At 37.8% G+C, this 22,816-nt stretch overlaps 1 protein-coding gene across 4 annotated transcripts in view; it reads right to left on the bottom strand.

The window, feature by feature from the left end:
* Positions 1-1,929: 1,929 nt before the first annotated feature.
* The window catches only part of EloB (elongin B), a 71,268-nt gene continuing 50,381 nt past the window's right edge, over positions 1,930-22,816 (bottom strand). For all 4 annotated transcript variants that reach the window (XM_070080244.1, XM_070080243.1, XM_070080245.1 and 1 more), the window contains exon 4: positions 1,930-9,859. In XM_070080244.1, the coding sequence (XP_069936345.1) occupies positions 9,751-9,859 (109 nt within the window). In that variant the 3' untranslated portion in view covers positions 1,930-9,750. The remainder of the gene's footprint in view (positions 9,860-22,816) is intronic.

The following is a 22,816-nucleotide window of genomic DNA, read 5'->3' on the forward strand; positions in this document are numbered from 1 at the left end:
GCACATATAAACCACCCAAATATGTATATGCTTGCATCACAGGTTTAGTGCTTTCCAAGACTATAATAAGTGCTCCCAGATACAGACATTTATATGAAGATACTTGGATGATAAGCTCTGATGGGATAGGGAGCAGCTAGTCCAGCTTGTCCCAAACACCTGGGATAGCATCTGAGTAACTACAGAGAAACAGCTGCAGTGTTAAAAAAAAAATAGACAAGTTGTCAGTGCTCCAAGAGAAAATTGTAAAGTTCCTGTGGGTTTACAGGTGTAGCTAGGTTTGCTTAAGAATCATACACTTCTGAATGTGTTTGGAAATTCAGCAATATAATCTGGTAGGATACAAGAAGCAGAGATGAATTTTGTCTGATGTACAATGAAAGGACACAAGAGGGCAGGATGTGATAATGTTTCAAGATAAATAAAGGGATAAACAGTATAAATGGTATTCAAGCACAAAGAAAACATGCAATGGACAGGTCACAAAATCAAAGATATGGACTGGGATGTGCAGGCCCCACTCTGCTGGACATTAGAATATGGCACAATACATGCAAAGAACTTCTTACTACATTTGTAATAAAGAACATGTCGAGTGTAAGGCCCATCAACTGCACAAGGACTGCAAAGAAATACAATAGTACATTTACAGTATTATAATATCTAATGTTAGTAGAGTGTTCAGATTAACTAGACACAATAATAACGCAAAATAATTTAGAATGATTTTTTGGGATCTTCTACACACTTTTTTTTTTTTTTTTTTTTTAACAAGTTGGCCGTCTCCCACCGAGGCAGGGGGACCCAAAAAGAAAATACTTTCATCATCATTCAACACTTTCACCTCACACATAATCACTGTTTTTGCAGAGGTGCCCAGAATACAACAGTTTAGAAGCATATAAATATATACACAACATATCCCTCCCAACTGCCAATATCCCAAACCCCTCCTTTAAAGTACAGGCATTGTACTTTCCATTTCCAGAACTCAAGTCTGGTTATATAAAAACTGGTTTCCCTGAATCCCTTCACTAAATATTACCTTGCTCACACTCCAACAGCTCGTCAGATCCCAAAAACCATTCATCTCCATTCACTCCTATCTAACATGCTCACGCAGGCTTGCTGGAAGTCCAAGGCCCTCGCCCACAAAACCTCCTTTTCGAGGATGACCCCTACCCCGCCTTCCTTCCCTTATAGATTTATAAGCTTTCCATGTCATTCTACTTTGATCCATTCTCTCTAAATGACCAAACCACCTCAACAACCCCTCTTCAGCCCTCTGACTAATACTTTTATTAACTCCACACCTTCTCCTAATTTCCACACTCCAAATTTTCTGCATAATATTTACACCACACATTGCCCTTAGACAGGACATCTCCACTGCCTCCAACCGTCTCCTTGCTGCTGCATTTACAACCCAAGCTTCACACCCATATAATAAGTGTTGGTACCACTATACTTTCATACATTCCCTTCTTTGCCTCCATAGATAACGCTGTTTGTCTCCACATATACCTCAACGCACCACTCACCTTTTTTCCTTCATCAATTTTATGATTAACCTCACCCTTCATAAATCCATCCGCTGACACGTCAACTCCCAAATATCTGAAAACATTCACTTCTTCCATATTCCTCCTCTCCAATATGATATCCAAATTTTCTTTATCTGAATAATTTGATACCCTCATCACCTTGCTCTTTTCTATGTTCACTTTCAACTTTCTACCTTTACACACACTCCCAAACTCGTCCATTAACCTTTGCAATTTTTCTTTAGAATCTCCTATAAGCACAGTATCATCAGTGGTAAAATAGTAAATGTAATGAAAACCAGGAGGGATGGGGGGGTTAATTAAATTTAGCAAAAACTTGCACGAAAAATTATGCATGGTTCAAGGTTTCTGTTATATACTTCAGTTTGCTTGCACTTTTTTGTGTACGAGTGTGTGTATATATAAATTATCCTGAATGCAACTCCACTGCCTCCACCCTCCTTCCCACAGAACTTTTAACTATATAAGCACTGTCATCACTATACTAGAGTATATTGCCCTTTTCTTTTTTTTTTTTTTTTGCTTGCATGATTATTATAACCAAAGAAAGCGCTAAACCAACAAGGGTCTTTGCTTGCATGAAATCCCTTCTATTTCTCCATACCCCTTCCTTCCAATCTGTCTAATCCTTAATTGCCTGACTCCTTTCCTATATTTTTTCTATGTTCCTTTTACATACCATGCCAAACTCGCATCAATTTTGGAAAATCTCCCAATAGCAGTCGTCACCAAATAGCAGCTGTCACAATTCCTACTTTAGATCAGATTCAGCTTGCCTCTGGCATTTCCTGTTAACAGATTTGGAATGCACGTACATGTGCACCTGCAAGTATGCGAGTGTATGTTACATAGGGGTGGAGGCAAATGGCTTTTGAGACTTGAGCTGTTGGTGGGAGCAAGGTAACATTTTGTGTAGGGATTCAGGAAAACCGGTTAGCTGAACTTAGTTCTGGAGATAGGATGTATAGTGCCTACACTCTGAATGAGGAGTGGGGGTATCTGCAGTTTGGAGGGGCATCTGAACTGTATCTACGTGCCTCAGACAAGACAGTGATAGAGTGAATGATGGGCCACCTTCCTCAGTGGGAGACAGCCAGTGTTAAAAAAATTATATGTATATATAATAAAAGTAAAAACTGAACGAAGTATTCAAGCATTGCTTCCACTGTATCAAGATTAACTACCACAGTCTAAAAAATTCAGTGCTATCTGTATTGCTAATATAAGCCCACCTAATTATTATTTTAACAACTATCCTAAGTATTCATGAGAAGTGCTAACATAAGCAGGTCAGTAAGAAAAACTATTATTATTATATTTAGGTGGTGCTATTCTGTGGGGATCATACAGCACCTGGGGAAAGTGGAAGGCAATTAGGTTCAATCCAAGGAAAGGAAGGACAGATCCAATTCCTTGCATGAAGAGCCCCTTCTCCTCAGTAGCATCAAGTAACCTTCCTTGATGGGCTAAGTTCATCAGCCTCTGAATCACTAATTTATGAATTACTAACAGTCAGAAAACTAAAATTCCCAGCTATTGCACCACTTTAATACTGCATATTTTTTTCAATGGCTGACTTCCAAAAACTGATCAACTTTATCTTTCACAGATAACATTCAGACTACAGATTCTTACTCATGCCATATGGTATTACACAAAGTTAATCATGATACAGCTTAGCTGGTTTGGCAGCAGTTCCTATCCATGATATAGTTAACCATGTTTTGGAGCTTGAGAGAAGTTTTCATTGCTCTAACTGATAAGCTGGTTACTTTTTTTTATTTTAGTGTTTTATAATTCACTTCCTTCTAGTGTAGCCTGGAATGCAGAAGAGCTAAACTGGTATACATATATTTTTAAGGAATTTAAGAAAATTATGCTAACTGAAACACTAATTTGATCATACTGCAAGCAGATTTTAGATGATCATACAAGTGTGTGAAACTGACATAATATTCCTAAATATTGCCAATAAAATTCTTTCAGCATTTGATTTTCTTCGGGCTTCTCTCTGTGCTCTTAATACAAGAATAACTTTCAATGTAACAAAAAACAAGCATTTAACTAAACCAGAATATCTGTAAACATTACTTATTATAATATAAACAATTATGCACTGTACAGTACATATGTGCTTATGTAACAATGACTAAAATGCTTTAGAGTTAACCAAAATCAAAGTAGGAAGGCTTTTCTAATAGTATAATTTCAAACACATTTCTTGAAAATCCAGTAGAATTTTTGGAGCACTGTACACTTTGTTTTGTTTTAATAGCACAGTAGTTACTTAAATAATACAGTATTTAAGAAAAGCACTAAACCAATGTAATCATTCAATGCAGTGTTAAAATTTAAAACTGAAATAGCTGCCTGCATATTCATTATATAACAAGAATTATATAAACTTGATAGAAAAAAATATTTTCTCAATCCACTGAAATTTATTCCAAAATGTAATATACTTGATATAAAAAAGAAAAAAAGGTTACTTCACCAACATCATCGATATTATTATACAGCCCTGCCAGGTGTAATAGAAATTCCTTACAGGCTGCCATATAATCAGCTTTCAATTATGGCAAATTACAATGAGTTCCTTTTAGTGTGGCCAGTATTGCCTATTCATTTTCCATACACTGATAATAAACTCAGGTGAAAAATCAAGCAGCATCACATAGTTTACCATCATAATTAACATACCAAACTACTATTCATAATGCTATCTTTACAATAAACAATCAAAGTTAATACAGATATACATTTAAACACAGGACAATGGCTTATTGTGAAGGACCTATTAAACCTGGGAATTCCTCACAAGAGTACGTACTTATATTAGTTCAAGAAAATTCACTTTAATTATGCATTTAAATTTTTTATTATAAATTAAATGTTACATTTTCTAGTTACGTGGTTTTTCTAAGGTGCACTTAGCTTTTCATGACAAATGACAGCAAAAAATAAATAAAATACTTCAATTTTCAGTCATCATTTTCGGTAAATTGAGAAGAAAAACTTCAGTCATTGATGCAATGGCTGAGCTGTACGTGCATGTGACCTACTGAAGTTTTGCAAAGATATTGATGACAAATTGATGTGACTTGATATCAAAGTACAGAAGCATTGCTTCTTCAATGCATTTCATTCAAAAAAGCTTCATGCAAGATTCAAGAGTAAGTATGGCTCATTAAATAATGCTAATTGTACAATGTGATAAATATATATAGTGAACGGTTTACAATGGAAGCTGAAATGTTCAGTCTTACTGCAAGACTAAAATCTTTTAAATGACATGCACATGGCCATGAAACAAAATATTTAGTTAGTAATACAGTATATGTATACATATATGAAGACACATCACCCTGTACAATATTGAGTTTCCTAAGTAGGGCAAAATTTGTTGCAATCAAAAAATTACAAATAATATGTATGTCATTAAAGAATCTGTAATCTGGTAAATATCCAAGTTCTAAAAGCAGAAGCTAATTTCATGTCCAATTTCAAAGTTTAAACCGAATTCAGACTCGTCTAGCCTATCAATTCCAACTTATCTTAGAATTAAGAAATAAAACATACAGCATAATCTGTCAAAATATCTTGCTGTATAAAGCTTTCATAATTGACTTCCAAGATAATTTTTGTAAGGATAACCAAGGATTGCTAACTTGGAGCTATCTGCTGTAGAAATGCAGCCTATAATGACAACTTTAGCTTCTACTAGAATAATTATATTATGATTACATCTCCCATAACACATGCATGCTTTATTAATGTTGCATTTTGCATTCTTCAACATATCACACTCAAAACTTTTTTTCAACATTTTATATGAAAATACTTTACCATTCTGTTCTTTAACACTAAAAGTATAATACAATAACAAAAGAAAAATTAAGATTTGGATCGAGTATAAATACTATTAATAAACTCCCAAACTATTAAAAAATCTCCCTCATGACAAGTTAAAGCTTTATAATTGGGATAATCAACAGTGAGGCACCTAATAAAGAACATTCATTCAAATAATTTAAGGTATCATTGCTTGCATTCACAGTTTAGTATGCGTGTCTAAGTGAGACAAATAGCTGTTCATTAACCTATAGTTTCTAAAGACGAAACTTTCACTGTACCTATACTGGTTTTTATATCTTATAAACAATGGATTATCAGTTTTACAACACTGCTTCCAAAGACTCAAGTGTCCCTTCATAATGCAATAGTTACTATACATTAAAAGTTTTTTTTATGATAGTGTATAAATATTTCAAGTGTACTACATACTGTGGTAAATTTACAGTGTCAAACTTACTGGGTCTCAAAAACCAACAGTATGTCAAATATATTTTATATTTCTTAATGTATACAAGTTATGCAGCAGTGCCAAAATAATCCTCCAAATGACAAACATGTACTGTAGCTGACTTTTAAATTATATGTAGTTATACAGATTTGTTTACAATGTACATATGTTGGTAGTATTACCGGCAATATGTAAAGTAAAAGGACACAAGTGAAACTAATGTGACATTTTACTGTGGCAACGTTTCGCTCTCCAGGAGTTTTGTCAAGCCGTTACAAACAATACATGGACACAGAGGGTATATATAGGCTTAATGTGAGGTGGTGGTGGTGGCATTGTTGTAGTAGTATAATAGTAGTAGTAGTATAATAGAATAGTAGTAGAATAGTAGTATAATAGTATTAGTAGTATAATAGTAATAGTATAATAGTATTAGTATAATAGTACTATAATAGTATAGTAGTATAATGGTAGTAGTAGCATAGTTTAGTAGTAGAATAGTATAGTAGTAGTAGAATAGTAGTATAGTAGTAGTAGAATAGTAGTAGTAGAATAGTAGTATAGTAGTAGTATAGTAGTAGTAGTATAGTAGTAGTAGTATAGTAGTAGTAGTGTATTAGTAGTAGTGTAGTAGTAGTGTAGAATAGTAGTAGTAGTAGTGTAGTAGTAGTGTAGAATAGTAGTAGTAGTAGTGTAGTAGTATATTAGTAGTATAGTAGTAGTATATTAGTAGTATAGTAGTAGTAGTAGTAGTAGTATATTAGTAGTAGTAGTATATTAGTAGTAATAGTATATTAGTAGTATAGTAGTAGTATATTAGTAGTAGAATAGTAGTACAGTAGTAGTATATTAGTAGTAGTAGTGTAGTAGTATAGTAGTAGTATAGTAATAGTAGTATAGTAATAGTAGTATAGTAATAGTAGTATAGTAATAGTAGTATAGTAATAGTAGTATAGTAATAGTAGTATAGTAATAGTAGTAGTAGTAATAGTAGTAGTAATAGTAATAGTAGTAGTAGTAATAGTAATAGTAGTAGTAGTAATAATAATAGTAGTAGTAGTAGTATAGTAGTAGTAGTATAGTAGTAGTATAGTAGTAGTAGTAGTAGTAGTAATTATTATTATTAACTTGCACATGAGTAAAAGGATATAAAAGCTATTACTTGGTTAGCATAAAAATAAGTTAGACAAATATGTATTTCTATTGGAGGTTGGATTAGAGGCAGCCTGTTTCAGTGTTCATCCTCTGTAATGTGCTTGTGTAGTATTAGCAGGAGAGACTATGTGATGGTAGGGTTTACTGTTTTCAGGAGGACTCTTGCTAAGACTTCAGAGATGGTGAAGCTGCTTTTTTTTTTTTTTTTTTTTTGTTTTGTTTTGTTTTGTTTAATTGTATTACAAACAGCAATTAGTGTTGATTCAAAGCACTTGCATCTGCGGAAATTAGTTTCTTTGATCACTAATCGGGCGTCCCTGAATTTCACCAATCATCTCATGAAATTCAAGGACTCCTGATTAACCCTTTCAGGGTCCAAGGCCCAAATCTGGAGTCACGCACCAGTGTCCAAGAATTTTCAAAAAAAAAAATTTGTATTTTTTCTTATGAAATCGTAGAGAATCTTTTTGTGAAGGTAATAAAACAAAAAGTACGAAATTTGGTGGAAAATTGACGAAATTATGCTCTCGCGAATTTTGATGTGTCAGCGATATTTACGAATCGGCGATTTTGCCGACTTTGACTCCCATTTTAGGCCAATTACATTATTCCAATCAACCAAATTCTTAGCTATTTCACTAGTATTACTTCTATTCTATCGATTGAGTACAAGAAATCGCCAAGTCAACTGTTTCAACTACAAAATAAAGTGATCGGAAATTGTTAATTTGGCCAATTTAACACAAAGTTCAAAATATTCCAATTTCAAAATAGGGTCCAGAATAAACAATGTAGGCATTCCTGGCACTAAACTAACATTTCCTCTGTTCATTAGTTATGTTTTGAGGCTTTACAAATAAATTCCATTTTGATTTTTTATTCACATAATGAATTTTTATTCACACCAAAAAATAGAAGATTTAGTGTTATGCAATACTGTAATAATTGTATAAATATCATCACCATATTTGTGAATGTATATTAGACCCACCAGCTGATGTGTATTAGATGTGTGAGGTCGTTTGTTTACTCTTGAATATCGGCAAAAATTTAACATTTCCGCTACTTTGAGCTCAGTTTCAAGCCATTTCCAGTGCTAAAACCAATCAAAATCATCTCTATTTCTGTAATATGTCTTCCATTCTATCAAATGAGACCAAGAAATCGCAAATACAACTATAAAAAACATACGAAAAAACACTGCAAAGTTGCTGTTTTAATCGAAAAATCATGATTTCAGTTTTTTTCTCTCATTATACACAGTGTTCTGCAGGATCTGTTTTATGTGGTGCACACATACCACATAGATGTATTCTCTCATATCTAGGCCCAAATGTACCACTCACAGTTTATCAGAGTGAGCTGAGCTCATGGCGTAGATCTACGGTTTGGACACTCACCGTAAAGCCGTAGATCTACGGGACGGACCCTGAAAGGGTTAATGATTAAAGAAACTAATTTCCGCAGACGCACTGCCTTGAATCAACACTAATCGCTGTTTCTAATACAATTAAACAAAATAAAGGCAGCTTCATCGTCTCTGAAGTCTTAGCAAGAGTCCTCCTGAAAACAGTAAACCCTGCCATCACGTAGTCTCTCCTGCTAATACTACACAAGCACATTACAGAGGATGAACACTGAAACAGACTGCCTCTAATCCAACCTCCAATAGAAATACATATTTGTCTAACTTATTTTTATGCTAACCAAGTAATAGCTTTTATATCCTTTTACTCATGTGCAAGTTAATTGTTCTACCATATCGTATTACTACTACTGCAACTTATATCACTACTACTACCACCACCACTAGTATTACACCTCTAAGCCTACATATATACCCTTTGTGTCCATGTATTGTTTGTAACGGCTTGACAAAGCTCCTGGAGAGCGAAATGTTGCCACAATAAAATGTCACATTAGTTGTACTTGTGTCCTTTTACTTTACATAGTTTACAATGAAAAGCTCCAGACAAAACACAACCCTTACCTAGAACGTTATTTTGTGTACTGAATAAACTTTACTAGTTGAACCAAATATTCTTCAACATGTTTGGAAATCTACATACCTGTATTTGTTTCACATCCATCTTCTGGGAATCTTATTTCATATGTATTCTAAAAAAGTTAACTGCAACATTTGTTCAAGTAGTGGAAAAGTGAAATAAAATCTTCCACATACTATTATAAACAAATATAAACTAATGACAAAAATAACCCCACCTACCTGTAATAAAAGCCAAAAAAAATTACACCAAAGTATTTTCCCCTGTTGATCCTCCCAAATAAGGGTTTGCTATACAACAATGACTGCTGTGGGTTGTATATATGACATACTAATGAGAATCTGAAAACAGCTTAGAGGATACATGTGAAAAAAAAATATGTTCAGTGTATAATACCGTACCTTCAATGATGTTAGAAACATTAGTCACCCAAATGGGATTTCAATATTTGCATATATTTGGACTAAAAACCTATTCCTTTAACAAAGTAAACATTAAATTAAATACTCTGAAAACAAAATATTAGAATACACATCCCAGCAAAATGACACTGAGGTATACAAACTTTAGTAATAAAATGCATGCACTGGAACCAATTTAAAAATTGAGTAGTTTCAGGGAACCTTACTAAATTGCATCTCAAACTAACAGGTCTTGTTCAGTACACTTGGAAACTAATAACAGAGGGAATAAGGTAAAATCCTCAACAGGGGTATAAGACTCAGTTGAGTTCATGAACCTGGGGTTCCTGGGGCTTCATCACTTCTGGCAGTTCTGGTGGTGATGACAGAGGAGTGATATCTAGTGATTCAAACTCGCCATTTCCCTGCCTGTAGAAAAATTGCCACAATGTATATAAAGGGTGAAATTTAGAAAACATAACATTAAACTTTTGTATATAAAAAATGCACCATAAAACCCTCCTTCAAGTATTTAAGAAAAATCATGAGCAGAAAGAGAACAAAGAGAAATAAGGGTTCTGACTAATAATTAATTATTGAAGGTTGAGAGCAAGTTTCCTAAAATCTTGTGCATGTCAAGGTAAAAAGGTTTCACAGTAACATTTTTGAAGGGATTCAGGGAAACCAATTAGCCGGACTCGAGTCCTAAAGGTGGAAAGTGCAGTGCCTGCACTCTGAAGGAGGAGATGGGATACATGCAGTTGGGGGTAAGGGTCATCTGAACTGTAATATTGGTATGTCTGGCAAGACTGAATGTGAATTATGGTAAAAGTGTTTCTTCTTTTTCAGGTCACCCTGTCTCAATGGAAGATAGTGTAAAAAGAAGGGGAGGGGGTTGTGAATTCGTCAATTTTTTTTTTTAACACACCAGCTGTCTCCCATTGAAGTAGGGCAACCCAAAATAGATGAAACTTTTTCACCATCACTCACTCCATCACCATCTTGCCAGAGACTTGATGACATTACAGCTTAGATGTCCTAAAACTGCAATATCCTCACCCCTCCTTCAGAGTGCAGGCACTGTACTTCCTACCTCCACGACTCAAGTTTTGCTAACTGATTTCCCTTAATCTCTTCATAAATGTTACCTTGCTCACACTCCAACAGCTCGTCAAGTCATAAAAACCACTTGCCTCCACACCTATCTAACAGTCATACAGTTTATATGCAGGCCCAAAGTACTACTAAGTAAACAGAAGAAAAAAAATTATAACTAAAACACACACACAAAAAAAAAAAAACACAGGTGCCAGACATACAGTACTGAGCCTTTTTGTGATTGTATGAGGGAGTTTAGGTCTGGCCCTGCAACACTGATAGCTGAGGGTCTTAAACCCTGCTCTGGAGAGCTGAATATCATAATAGAACACTCAACATTTAGTAAGGGGGAGTAGCTGGAAAGTGACTTTAGCGGTGCCACACACATCAGCGAAGCGCACAGGCTCATAGGCCAAAAAAAAAACCACCCATATTGTAAGCAAGTTTATTCAGGCATACACAAATACAGGAAGGCCCCACTTATACGGCTGGTTAGGTTCCAGGCTACCGCCGTAAAGCGGAAACCGCCGTAAAGTGGAACACCCTTTTTTTCCACTTACAAATGCATACAAACACTAGATAACAAGTTTACACTAACATATATTAAGTTAGCAATAGAACCAGGCATCAAAAAACAATAAAAAGTACAATACACACATAGTGCACTCATTACTTACCTTAAAATATTTATAGTCTTAATCTAGGGTGAGACAAGTAGCATTTATTGTAAGAAATCAAGTGTGGTATGTATGGTAGTCAGCCAGGCTACCATACCAGGCCACCCCACCCACACATACAATTCTATGATATTTAAGCATCCCAGAGCGATTAAATGTATATACAGTTCACTCATTACTTACCTTAAAATATTTGTAGTCTTAATGTAGGGTCAGGAGTAAGTAAATGAGATAAAACGAATAAATGAGAGAGAGAAAGAATGAGTGCATGAGAGAGTACAGGCGCAGAGTTATGTAAACAAACCAGGCGAAGGTAAGTTTTGTAAACGAAGTGTACACGTCTGGTTTGTGTACAAGTTACATTGTGTACAGGTTGTCTCTACACTGATACGGTAGAATAAATAAAGAAGAACACTCCCATTCTCATGTAACATCATTTTGAGAAGAAATGATGCTCTGAGTGAAGGCAATGGAAATAAGTCACTGACTTTTTTGGGTTATCCTAGGTTCTCTACACATATGTTGTTATGTATGATAATCTATGTAACTGTATTTGTGTATACCTGAATAAACTTACTTACATACATACAAAAGGAATAATTTTCTACAGTTACCCCCAGTAACACATTTTCTCTTATGTTAGATTAGAGAAAATGTTATTCTTGGCATCACTTGTACAAGTTATCTGGCTACGACATCTCATATTTATGTTTATTTATTCTATTGTAGGGTGTATTTATCATCTTTTTATGTTATGTATCATGTTTATTATATAATTTTGAAAAAAATATCATGGATGGATTAATGAAAATGTGTATATTAACGTAATATACAACATTTAATAAGACTCGGTGATTATTATTATTATTATTATTATTATTATTATTATTAGCATTTCTAATATGGCGTCACTTGTGCAAGTCGTCTGCTACCACATCTCATATTTATGTTTATTTATTCTATTGTGGGGTGTATTTAACATCTTTTTATGTTATGTATCGTGTTTATTATATAATTTTGAAAAAATATCATAGATGGATTAATGAAAATGTGTATTTAACGTAATATACGACATTTAAATGAGACTCGATGATTATTATTATCATTACTAATATGACGTCTGGAGACATAAGACACACTTACTGATTTTAATGTGTACCTGCATGCCAGCACAGTATGTAAGTTTATTTAAGTACAGGTATACATAAGTATAATTATCAGAGTATATATAAAATATGAAATAACTTTTAAAAACATTTGAAATTTTGGAGTTTCCAGACAAAATGGAGATACTTAGTGCTTACTGAGCTCACGAAGAATGTAAACAAACAAGGTGGGGCGCGGTGACCGTATTAGAAAGTCAGGTGGGGGGAGCCGTATAGCGAGTTTTGGTCATAATTTGAAATGACCGTATTAGCGGAACGCCGTAAAGTGAAACGCCGTAAAGCGGGGCCTTCCTGTACTGAGCATAGATTGCCATATATAGCAGCATAGTTGTAGAAAATCTAGTGTAGAGAAACTGGGGAGAGTCCAAAAAGCCAGACAGTGATTTATTTTACTGTTAAATTAAGGTAGAATCCAGGAAAGAAGGCTCGAGTGACAAGACAGTAACGCGCGCGCGCACACATACACGAGCACACGTGTGAACATAAGAGGGTCATAAATTCTCTCACACAAACACTTGTAGTCCCTACCCTAATGGATACCTCTATTCTTCCCTCCCCCTCCTCACACACACTCACTCCCCCTCCTCCTGCTCCCCCTCTTCCATCTCCTTCACCTCCTCCCTCTCCTCCGATGCAGAGCCTACTAGGCCTACAAACACTGTAAAGGGGCTGATCCCAACTCGCACCACCACCATCTCCATCTCCTCCCCTCCTATCTCTCCCCCCCTCCTATCTCCCCCCCCTCCTATCTCCCCCTCTTTTTTTTATATACACAGGGTTTGACAAGGTTAAGGATCCCTAGCTTTATTGACAAGCTATTTACAGGTTAAGGATTCCTAACTTTATTGGCAAGCTAAGAGCTGTTACCTACATCAGCTCATTTGAAAGCATTTTTATTGTTATGAGACATACAAGTAGGGAACAGGATGAAATTGAGCCATCTGTGGGCCAGCATTTTCATTTGATCAACTGACTATCTCGTTGACATCATTATGCTGTACGAACGTGTTCCATACTCAGTCATCCTGGGCATATATGATCTCAGATGGAGTGATATTCTGGAGAAGGGTACAGCCAGAGCGAAGTTGCTGCTTTCTGCCAGTCTTAGGGCATAAGAGCTTGTTTCACGCTGTCCTCGAAGTGGATCCAAGTGTGGTACTTTGACAATATTGGCCTTGTACATAACAGTAAGGCCACCCACATCCCTCCTATGTTGAAGGCTCTGCTGAAATGACAGATCTATCCAGGATGGGTCCAGGCGAGAGATGAGACGTCTTGCTCTGTTCTCTACTCTGTCAAGCAGTCGCAGATGAGAGGTGGGGCAGGCAAACCAAGAAAGTGGAGCATACTCAAGGTGCGAGCGTACTTGTGCCTCGTACAGAATCTTGCAACCCCTACTGTCAAGTAGATGCGAGATACGGCGAAGTGCTGTAAGCTTCCTGGCTGCCTTGTTTGCAAGATTTACAACATGGTTCTTCATGGTTAGTTTGGAGTCAAATTTCACCCCAAGGATATCAACTTCTTCTCCAGGTGCCAACACCCTCCCATTCATCCTTACTACTGCACTACTCTCCCTCTCCCTCCCACTCTCCCTCCCTCTCCCACTCTCCCTCTCTCTCTCACACACACACTCTCTCACTCGCATTCACACACACGAGCATTCACACACACGCGCATTCACACACACGCGCATTCACACACACGCGCATTCACACACACGCGCATTCACACACACGCGCATTCACACACACGCGCATTCACACACACGCGCATTCACACACACGCGCATTCACACACGCGCATTCACACACACGCGCATTCACACACACACGCGCATTCACACACACGCGCATTCACACACACGCGCATTCACACACACGCATTCACACACTGCAACCTCAAATAGGGGAGTACTCTTCACATTCGCGCACACGCATTCGCGCACACTCGCATTCACGCACACTCGCATTCACGCACACTCGCATTCACGCACACTCGCATTCACGCACACTCGCATTCACGCACACTCGCATTCACGCACACTCGCATTCACGCACACTCGCATTCACGCACACTCGCATTCACGCACACTCGCATTCACGCACACTCGCATTCACACTCTCACTCGCGCACACACACAATCACATTCACACACACACACTCACAGTCACACACAGTCTCACACACACACACACACTCACATTCACACACACTCACATTCACACACACTCACATTCACACACACTCACATTCACACACACTCACATTCACACACACTCACATTCACACACACTCACATTCACACACACTCACATTCACACACACACACATTCACACACATTCACACACACACACATTCACACACACATTCACACACACACACACACACACACACACACACACACACATAAGAACATAAACATAAGAAAGGAGGAACACTGCAGGAGGCCTGCTGGCCCATACTAGGCAGGTCCTTTACAATTCATCCCACTAACAAAACATTTGCCCAACCCAATTTTCAATGCCACCCAAGAAATAAGCTCTGATGTGAAAGTCCCACTCAAATCCAACCCCTCCCACTCATGTACTTATCCAACCTAGATTTGAAACTACCCAAAGTCCTAGCCTCAATAACCCAACTAGGTAGACTGTTCCACTCATCAACTACCCTATTACCAAACCAATACTTTCCTATGTCCTTTCTAAATCTAAACTTGTCTAATTTAAATCCATTACTGCGGGTTCTCTCTTGGAGAGACATCCTCAAGACCTTATTAATATCCCCTTTATTAATACCTATCTTCCACTTATACACTTCGATCAGGTCTCCCCTCATTCTTCGTCTAACAAGTGAATGTAACTTAAGAGTCTTCAATCTTTCTTCATATGGAAGATTTCTAATGCTATGTATTAATTTAGTCATCCTATGCTGAATGTTTTCTAACGAATTTATGTCCATTTTGTGATACGGAGACCAGAACTGAGCTGCATAATCTAGGCGAGGCCTTACTAATGATGTATAAAGCTGCAGTATGACCTCTGGACTTCTGTTGCTTACACTTCTTGATATAAATCCCAGTAATCTATTTGCCTTATTACGTACGCTTAGGCATTGCTGTCTTGGTTTAAGGTTGCTGCTCACCATAACCCCCAAGTCCTTTTCGCAATCTGTATGGCTAAGTTCTACATCATTTAACTTATAAGTACTAGGGTTATGTGCACTCCCAAGCTTCAGAACCTTGCATTTATCTACATTGAACTGCATCTGCCACTTTTCTGACCAAGAATAGAGTTTGCTTAAATCTTCCTGAAGTTCCATAACATCTACGTTTGAATCAATTATCCTACCTATCTTTGTGTCATCGGCGAATTTGCTCATATCACTAGTAATTCCCTTATCAAGATCATTGATATATATTATAAACAACAACGGGCCCAAGACTGATCCCTGTGGAACGCCACTTGTTACAGATCCCCACTCGGATTTAACCCCATTTATGGACACACACTGCTTCCTGTCAGTGAGCCATGACTCGATCCACGAGAGCACTTTTCCCCCAATGCCATGAGCTGCCACTTTCTTTAACAGTCTATGGTGCGGAACTCTATCAAAAGCCTTACTAAAATCTAAGTAAATAATATCAAATTCTTTATTGTGGTCAACAGCCTCAAAAGCTTTACTGAAGAAAGTTAATAAATTAGTTAGACAAGACCGGCCTCTTATGAATCCATGCTGAGTATCATTAATCAAGCTATGCTTATCGAGATGGCTTCTTATAATCTTAGCTATAATTGACTAGTAATTTGCCTACAATTGAGGTCAGGCTTATTGGGCGGTAATTTGACGGTAATGACTTGTCCCCTGTTTTAAAAATAGGAGTTACATTAGCCATCTTCCACATATCAGACACTACACCTGTTTGAAGAGATAAATTAAAAATATTAGTTAATGGTTCACAGAGTTCCATTTTGCATTCCTTAAGAACCCTTGAAAAAACCTCATCAGGACCCGGCGACTTATTTTGCTTCAGTCTGTCTATCTGCTTCACAACCATCTCACTAGTGACTGTGATGTTACATAATTTATCTTCTAGCCCACTGTAAAAATTAATTACTGGAATATTGTTAGTGTCTTCCTGTGTAAAAACTGAGAGAAAATAATTATTTAAAATCAAGCACATTTCATTCTCTTTGTCAGTAAGGTGCCCATAGTTATTTTTAAGGGGACCTATCTTATCTCTAACTTTTGTTCTATAGACCTGGAAAAAACTTTTTGGGTTAGTTTTAGAATCCCTAGCAACTTTAATTTCATAGTCCCTTTTAGCTTTTCTTATCCCCTTTTTAATGTCCCTCTTAATGTCAATATACTGATTCATAAGATGACCCTCACCTCTTTTGATATGCCTATAAATTCCTTTATGCCCTAGTAGATATTTGAGCCTATTGTTCATCCATTTTGGGTCATTTCTATTTGATCTAATTTCTTTATATGGGATAAACGCTCTTTGAGCAGCATGTATAGTGTTCAGAAAACTGTCATATTGATAGCTCTCTTCGTTACCCCAGTCAACAGATGATAAGTGTTCTCTAAGCCCATCGTAATCTGCTAAACGAAAATCTGGGACTGTTACTGAGTTATCGCTACTATCGTACTTCCATTCAATGCTAAATGTAATTGATTTGTGGTCGCTAGCACCCAGTTCCTCTGAAATTTCTAAATTATTAACAAGGGATTCATTGTTTGCCATAACTAAGTCAAGCAGGTTATTTCCTCTTGTAGGTTCTGTCACAAACTGCTTCAAAAAACAATCCTGAAATACTTCTAAGAAGTCGTATGATTCTAAGTTCCCAGTCAAGAAATTCCAATCAACATGACTAAAGTTAAAGTCTCCTAGAATTACTACATTATCGTCCCTTGTGGCCTTAACAATTTCCTCCCATAGTAGTTTCCCTTGGTCCCTATCTAAGTTTGGGGGACGGTATATCACTCCTAAAATCAGTTTTTCATGCCCCTCTGAAAATTCTATCCAAACAGACTCTGTATGTGTTACTTCAGACTTAATACCCATTTTTATGCAACAGTTCAAGCGATCTCGGACATACAATGCCACCCCACCCCCCATCCCAATACTTCTATCTTCTTGGAACAATTTAAAACCCTGAATATGACATTCCGCAGGCATGTCCCGACTTTTTGAATTAAACCACGTCTCAGTTAAGGCAAATACATCAATGTTACCTACACTAGCAACTAATCTCAACTCGTCCATCTTATTCCTAGCACTACGGCAATTAGCATAATAAACATTGAAAGACTCTCCTTTCTCTTTACCCTTCCTGCTCATTTCTATTTTTCTACTAAACCTATTACTGTCCTTATCACCCAAGGTCCCTGGCTTTTCAATATCTACCTCGTTCTTATTATTACTAGTTCCCCTAGAACTCGTAATATTACTACACTGGGACTTCACTGTTTTCCTGCCAAAACCCATACCACTATTCCTAGTTTAAAGTCCTAACTGCTCCCTCCACTGCAGTTGCCAGTGCTCCCACCCCACACCTAGATAAGTGAACCCCATCCCTGGCATACATGTCATTTCTGCCATAGAAGAGGTCCCAGTTGTCAATGAATGTTACCGCATTTTCCTTACAGTATTTGTCCAGCCAGCAATTGACACCAGTTGCCCTGGACAACCATTCATTTCCAACTCCCCTCCTTGGCAAAATACCACATATGAGAGGGTTCCCACCCTTACTCCTAATTATTTCTATTGCTGACCTATACCTGCTAATCAGGTCCTCACTCCTACGTCTGCCAACATCGTTGCCTCCAGCACTGAGACAGATAATAGGATTGCTCCCATTACCTCTCATGATGTCATCCAGACAGCTAACAATATCCTCCATCCCAGCCCCAGGAAAGCAAACTCTGTCTCCTATTCCTGTCCTTCAAGCAGAACGCCCTATCCATATACCTAACTTGGCTGTCCCCAACAACAACAATATTCGTACCTTCCTTAATGTCTTTTGTCGTGACGTTCCCAGTATTCGACTCACATTCGTCGGGTAGCACTGAGAATGTATTGGATGTTTCCACAACAGTTTCCACGGCAGTCTCTTTCTTCTTCATCGTTTCTACCTTTCCATTCGTCTTCTTAATCGTCAACTTCTTTCCCTGCTGTCCAGCCACTGACCAGTTTCCCTTCTTGACCTGAGGACTCAAAACAGGAGGACTACTCCGAATCTTTTTGTTTTCCTCGGTCAGTCGCCGAATTTCCATATTCGCCAACCTCAATTCTTCCTTAAGCTGTTGGTAAAGTTGCTCGATGGAGGGCATCTTGCTTCAATTCTAGAGAGCGCGCAAACAGGTCTTCACAGAGCCAAGTACACGTCAACACATTCACACACACACACTCACATTCACACACACACACACACACACACTCACACTCACATTCACACACACACACTCACATTCACACACACATTCACATTCACATTCACACACACACACACACACACTCACACTCACATTCACACACACACACTCACATTCACACACACACACACACACTCACATTCACACACACACACACACATTTATCATGTGGGAGTTCGATACGTGGATTAGGTAAGAAATACTCACGTAGGCTGTTATTACGTATAATTGCTGTTATGTGGAGAGAGCCCTTGCCAGCCGTACCTATCTCCTTGGTTACACTCGTAATACTGACTAGCCGGCTGCCCACAGTACCCAGTGAGTGGGTCTTTTGAAATAGTGTCAGTTCAGCGCAATATGAAAGACCGTGACTCAGGCAGAGACGGTTGGTCGTTGAGTCACGGACACTGGTTACTGGTAACTGGTTACTACTGAGACTGGTAACTGGTTACTACTACTGAGAGCTCGGCGACGCTAACGTATGTCGTCCCGACATACAACTAATACAAACTAGAGATGGCAGGTATACGGCTTGGGCTGATTCTATACAATGTCAAAGTACACAACATTAACCATTATAACCTACATAAGTAGAACATTGGAATGAAAGCTTACGTAACTGAAACTGTAATGTAATACAAGGTATACTATAGTACAACTTAAAACTCAACAAATGAACAACGAACTCAACATTGAGATTACAAGTGATAAAAACAAAAATTTTGATCGATCGATCTGTATTCGTGTGATCTACGGATTCTGAGGAAGGAATATATACAAAGAAAGAGTGTTTAACAGAAAGGCAGATTCGGTGCACGCAAATCTAGACTGTTAACTCTCAGAATGCGGAGAGAACATGAACACAAAAAAAAATTCTTGAATACTGATAAGTTGATACTGTAATTATTCATCTATACAGGTTATTTACATTCATCCCCAACTCTGCTAGGGTAAGATTGGCATATGCAGAATGGGTGTCATCTCTGGGAGGATCAAACTCTGTAGCATTGGCTAACTCATGCTGTATTTGAGGCAAATCTGAATTGGAAGTTACAAATGATACTTGAGGATTTCTCAATACCTGTCGTGTACGTAGGGAATAACGACATTCAGGTTGATCATCTGACTGAGTATCAGAGGAAGAGAGTACAGGATCAGGAGGATTGTCAGAGTCTGTCACATTAGTCTGGGTTGGAACGTCATTATCATCACATACTAACTTCATATGATCCAAATGCGATTCTTTATACTGACCAGTACTAATCTCTCTAACCTTATACTTATTACCAGTGATATGTTCAACTACTCGATAAGGACCAACAAACTTTTGATCAAGCTTTGGCATTGCAGACGTTTTGTTAAAGTTAAACAGCATAACTCTCGAACCTACTTTGATTTTGGATGGCTTTACTCGAGTATTTGCGACTCTTGTAAATTCAGCTGTTGATTTATGAAGTGTTTCACGGATTCTTCTAAAAACACTTTGAGCTAAGCTGGTACGAGTTGCTACGAAATCATCAGGGTTGTAATTTGGTTTCGGATTAGAATATAACAACTCATAAGGCAAACGTTTATCTACACCGTACAATGCATAATGTGGAGTGTCACCTATAGAAACATTGTAAGCAGAATTTATAGCACACTGCACATCAGGTATAACTTCATCCCAAGTTTCACTATTGGGATTGATAGTGGCTCTCAAGACATCAAGTACTTTCTTATTGGTTCGTTCCGCTAACCCATTGCTGGCAGGATGATGAGGAACAATGGTGGATTTAGAGATCTTGTACAAGGTACACAAATTTTCAAGAATTTCATTACAGAATTCACCTCCATTATCTGTTACTAGGGACTTAGGGGTGGTATGCCTGCAGATAATGCGTTCTTTAAACGCTTTAGCTACTGTCTCGGCAGTCTTATCTGCAATAGGAACTAACTCACAATATCTGGTGAAATGGTCTACCATAACACACAGATGTTTGTTACCTTGGAGGGAACATTGGAAATTAGTTAACAAATCTAGCGCAACTCTTTCCCAAGGTTCGTTAGTAGTTGGATACACTTGGATTGGATTAGGACCATTAGCATTGCCTTTATGTTGCATGCAGACACTACATTTCTTAACATACTCAGAAATATCAGTTGCCATTCAAGGCCAAAAGTATTTCAATCTGGCTTGTTTTACTGAACGATCCATACCAGGGTGTGCAACACCTGGTACATCGTGAACTAGCTGTAAGGCTACATTCACTAGTGACTGTGGAATTACTAACTGGTATACTCTTCTGCTAGGAGTACCCAACTCGGCTGTTCGATACAGTAATTCTTGGTTCATGACAAAGTCACTGATGGGTGCTGGTGGCTTCACATTCAGAATAAGATCTTCCTGGAGCAGGAATCGAATCACACCAGACCACATGGGATCTGTTCGTTGAGCATTCTTTACATCTTCAGCACTAAATGGAGGGTCTGCAGTTACTATACTAACATGTCGCGATAAAGCATCTGCGACTACATTTGACTTGCCAGGTAAATGCTCAAAGGTGGGATTGAACTCTTGGATAGTCAAGGTCCATCTAGCTAACCTTCCAGTAGGTTGTTTGTTCTGGAATAAGGGTATCAGTGGAGCATGATCTGTCAAGACATGAACAGAGTACTGATAAATAATGTCTCGGAAGTGCTTTAAAGACCATACTATTGCTAAAGCTTCTTGCTCAGTTACTGTATAATTACGTTCAGCCTTTGTAAGGACTCGGCTAGCAAATGCAACTGCGTTGTACTTGCCATCGGTCTTCTGAGCTAGTACGGCACCTATGCCAATTGAACTAGCATCAGTTGTCAGATAGAAGGGCTTAGAAAAATCTGGAAATTTCAAAATTGGAGCAGATGTTAGCTTTTCTTTTAGATTTTGGAATGCTCTTTCTTGACGGAAGGTCCAAACAAAAGGAGCATCTTTCTTAAGCAACTCAGTTAGAGGAGCAGCTATGGAAGAAAAATTGGCAATGAAAGATCTATAAAAACCTGCTAAGCCCACAAAGGATCTTACGGCATCAGCAGTTTTGGGAGTTGGAAAATTTAGTACTGCAGTTACTTTACTTTGGTCAGTTGTAACCCCTCTAGGAGTGACTACGTGACCAAGAAACTTAATTTCTGATCTGAAAAATTGACATTTTGACAGTTTGATCTTTAAATTGGCTTCTTCAAGCTTACCAAGTACTACATCAAGTCTTTTCAAGTGTGTATCCACGTCTTTAGACATGACGATTACGTCATCTAAGTACACCATAAGTGCATTACCTATGAGACCTCTAAAGATATTAGTCATGAGCCTTGAGAACGTGATAGGGGAAGATCGTAATCCAAATGCCATACGGAGGAAGTGATAATGACCTGTAGGAGTGGAGAATGCAGTTAGTTCTTGGCTGTCCTCGTGAAGAGGGACTTGCCAAAACCCTTGTAACAAATCTAGGGTTGAAAAGACTTTGTTATCTCCGATATTACGTAAAAGATCACCCAGTACAGGGAGTGGAAAGCGATCTGGAATGGTTTTTGCGTTTAACTTCCTAAAGTCAATTACTGGACGCCAAGTACCATCCTTCTTAGGTACTAGTATCAAGGGTGCATTCCAAGGGGAATTGCTAGGTGCAATAACTCCATCATCAAGCATTTGATTGATCAATTCTTCTGCGACAGCAACTTGTGAATGAGGCATTCTGTACGCAGGTATGTAGATAGGTCTAGTACCAGGTTCAAGTGGAATACGATGGGACAATAAGTTCGTTATACCCATCTTCTCACCTGGTAAAGCAATGGCTTTACGACGTTTGTTCAACAGAGTCAACAAACGCTTGACTTCATCTGGGAAGTCAGTGGGAGCTAAGTCTTTCTCCTCTACTGGTGGAACAGATCGATCCAGTGAAGTGGATGAGGTCTCCCCGGCAGAAATAGCACCGACCCACTGGTCAGGTGACAACTCATCCTCTACCTGAACAGGGTAAGGATAGTG

This window comes from Cherax quadricarinatus, unplaced genomic scaffold (genome assembly GCF_038502225.1).
Source record: "Cherax quadricarinatus isolate ZL_2023a unplaced genomic scaffold, ASM3850222v1 Contig245, whole genome shotgun sequence".
Lineage (NCBI taxonomy): Eukaryota > Metazoa > Arthropoda > Malacostraca > Decapoda > Parastacidae > Cherax > Cherax quadricarinatus.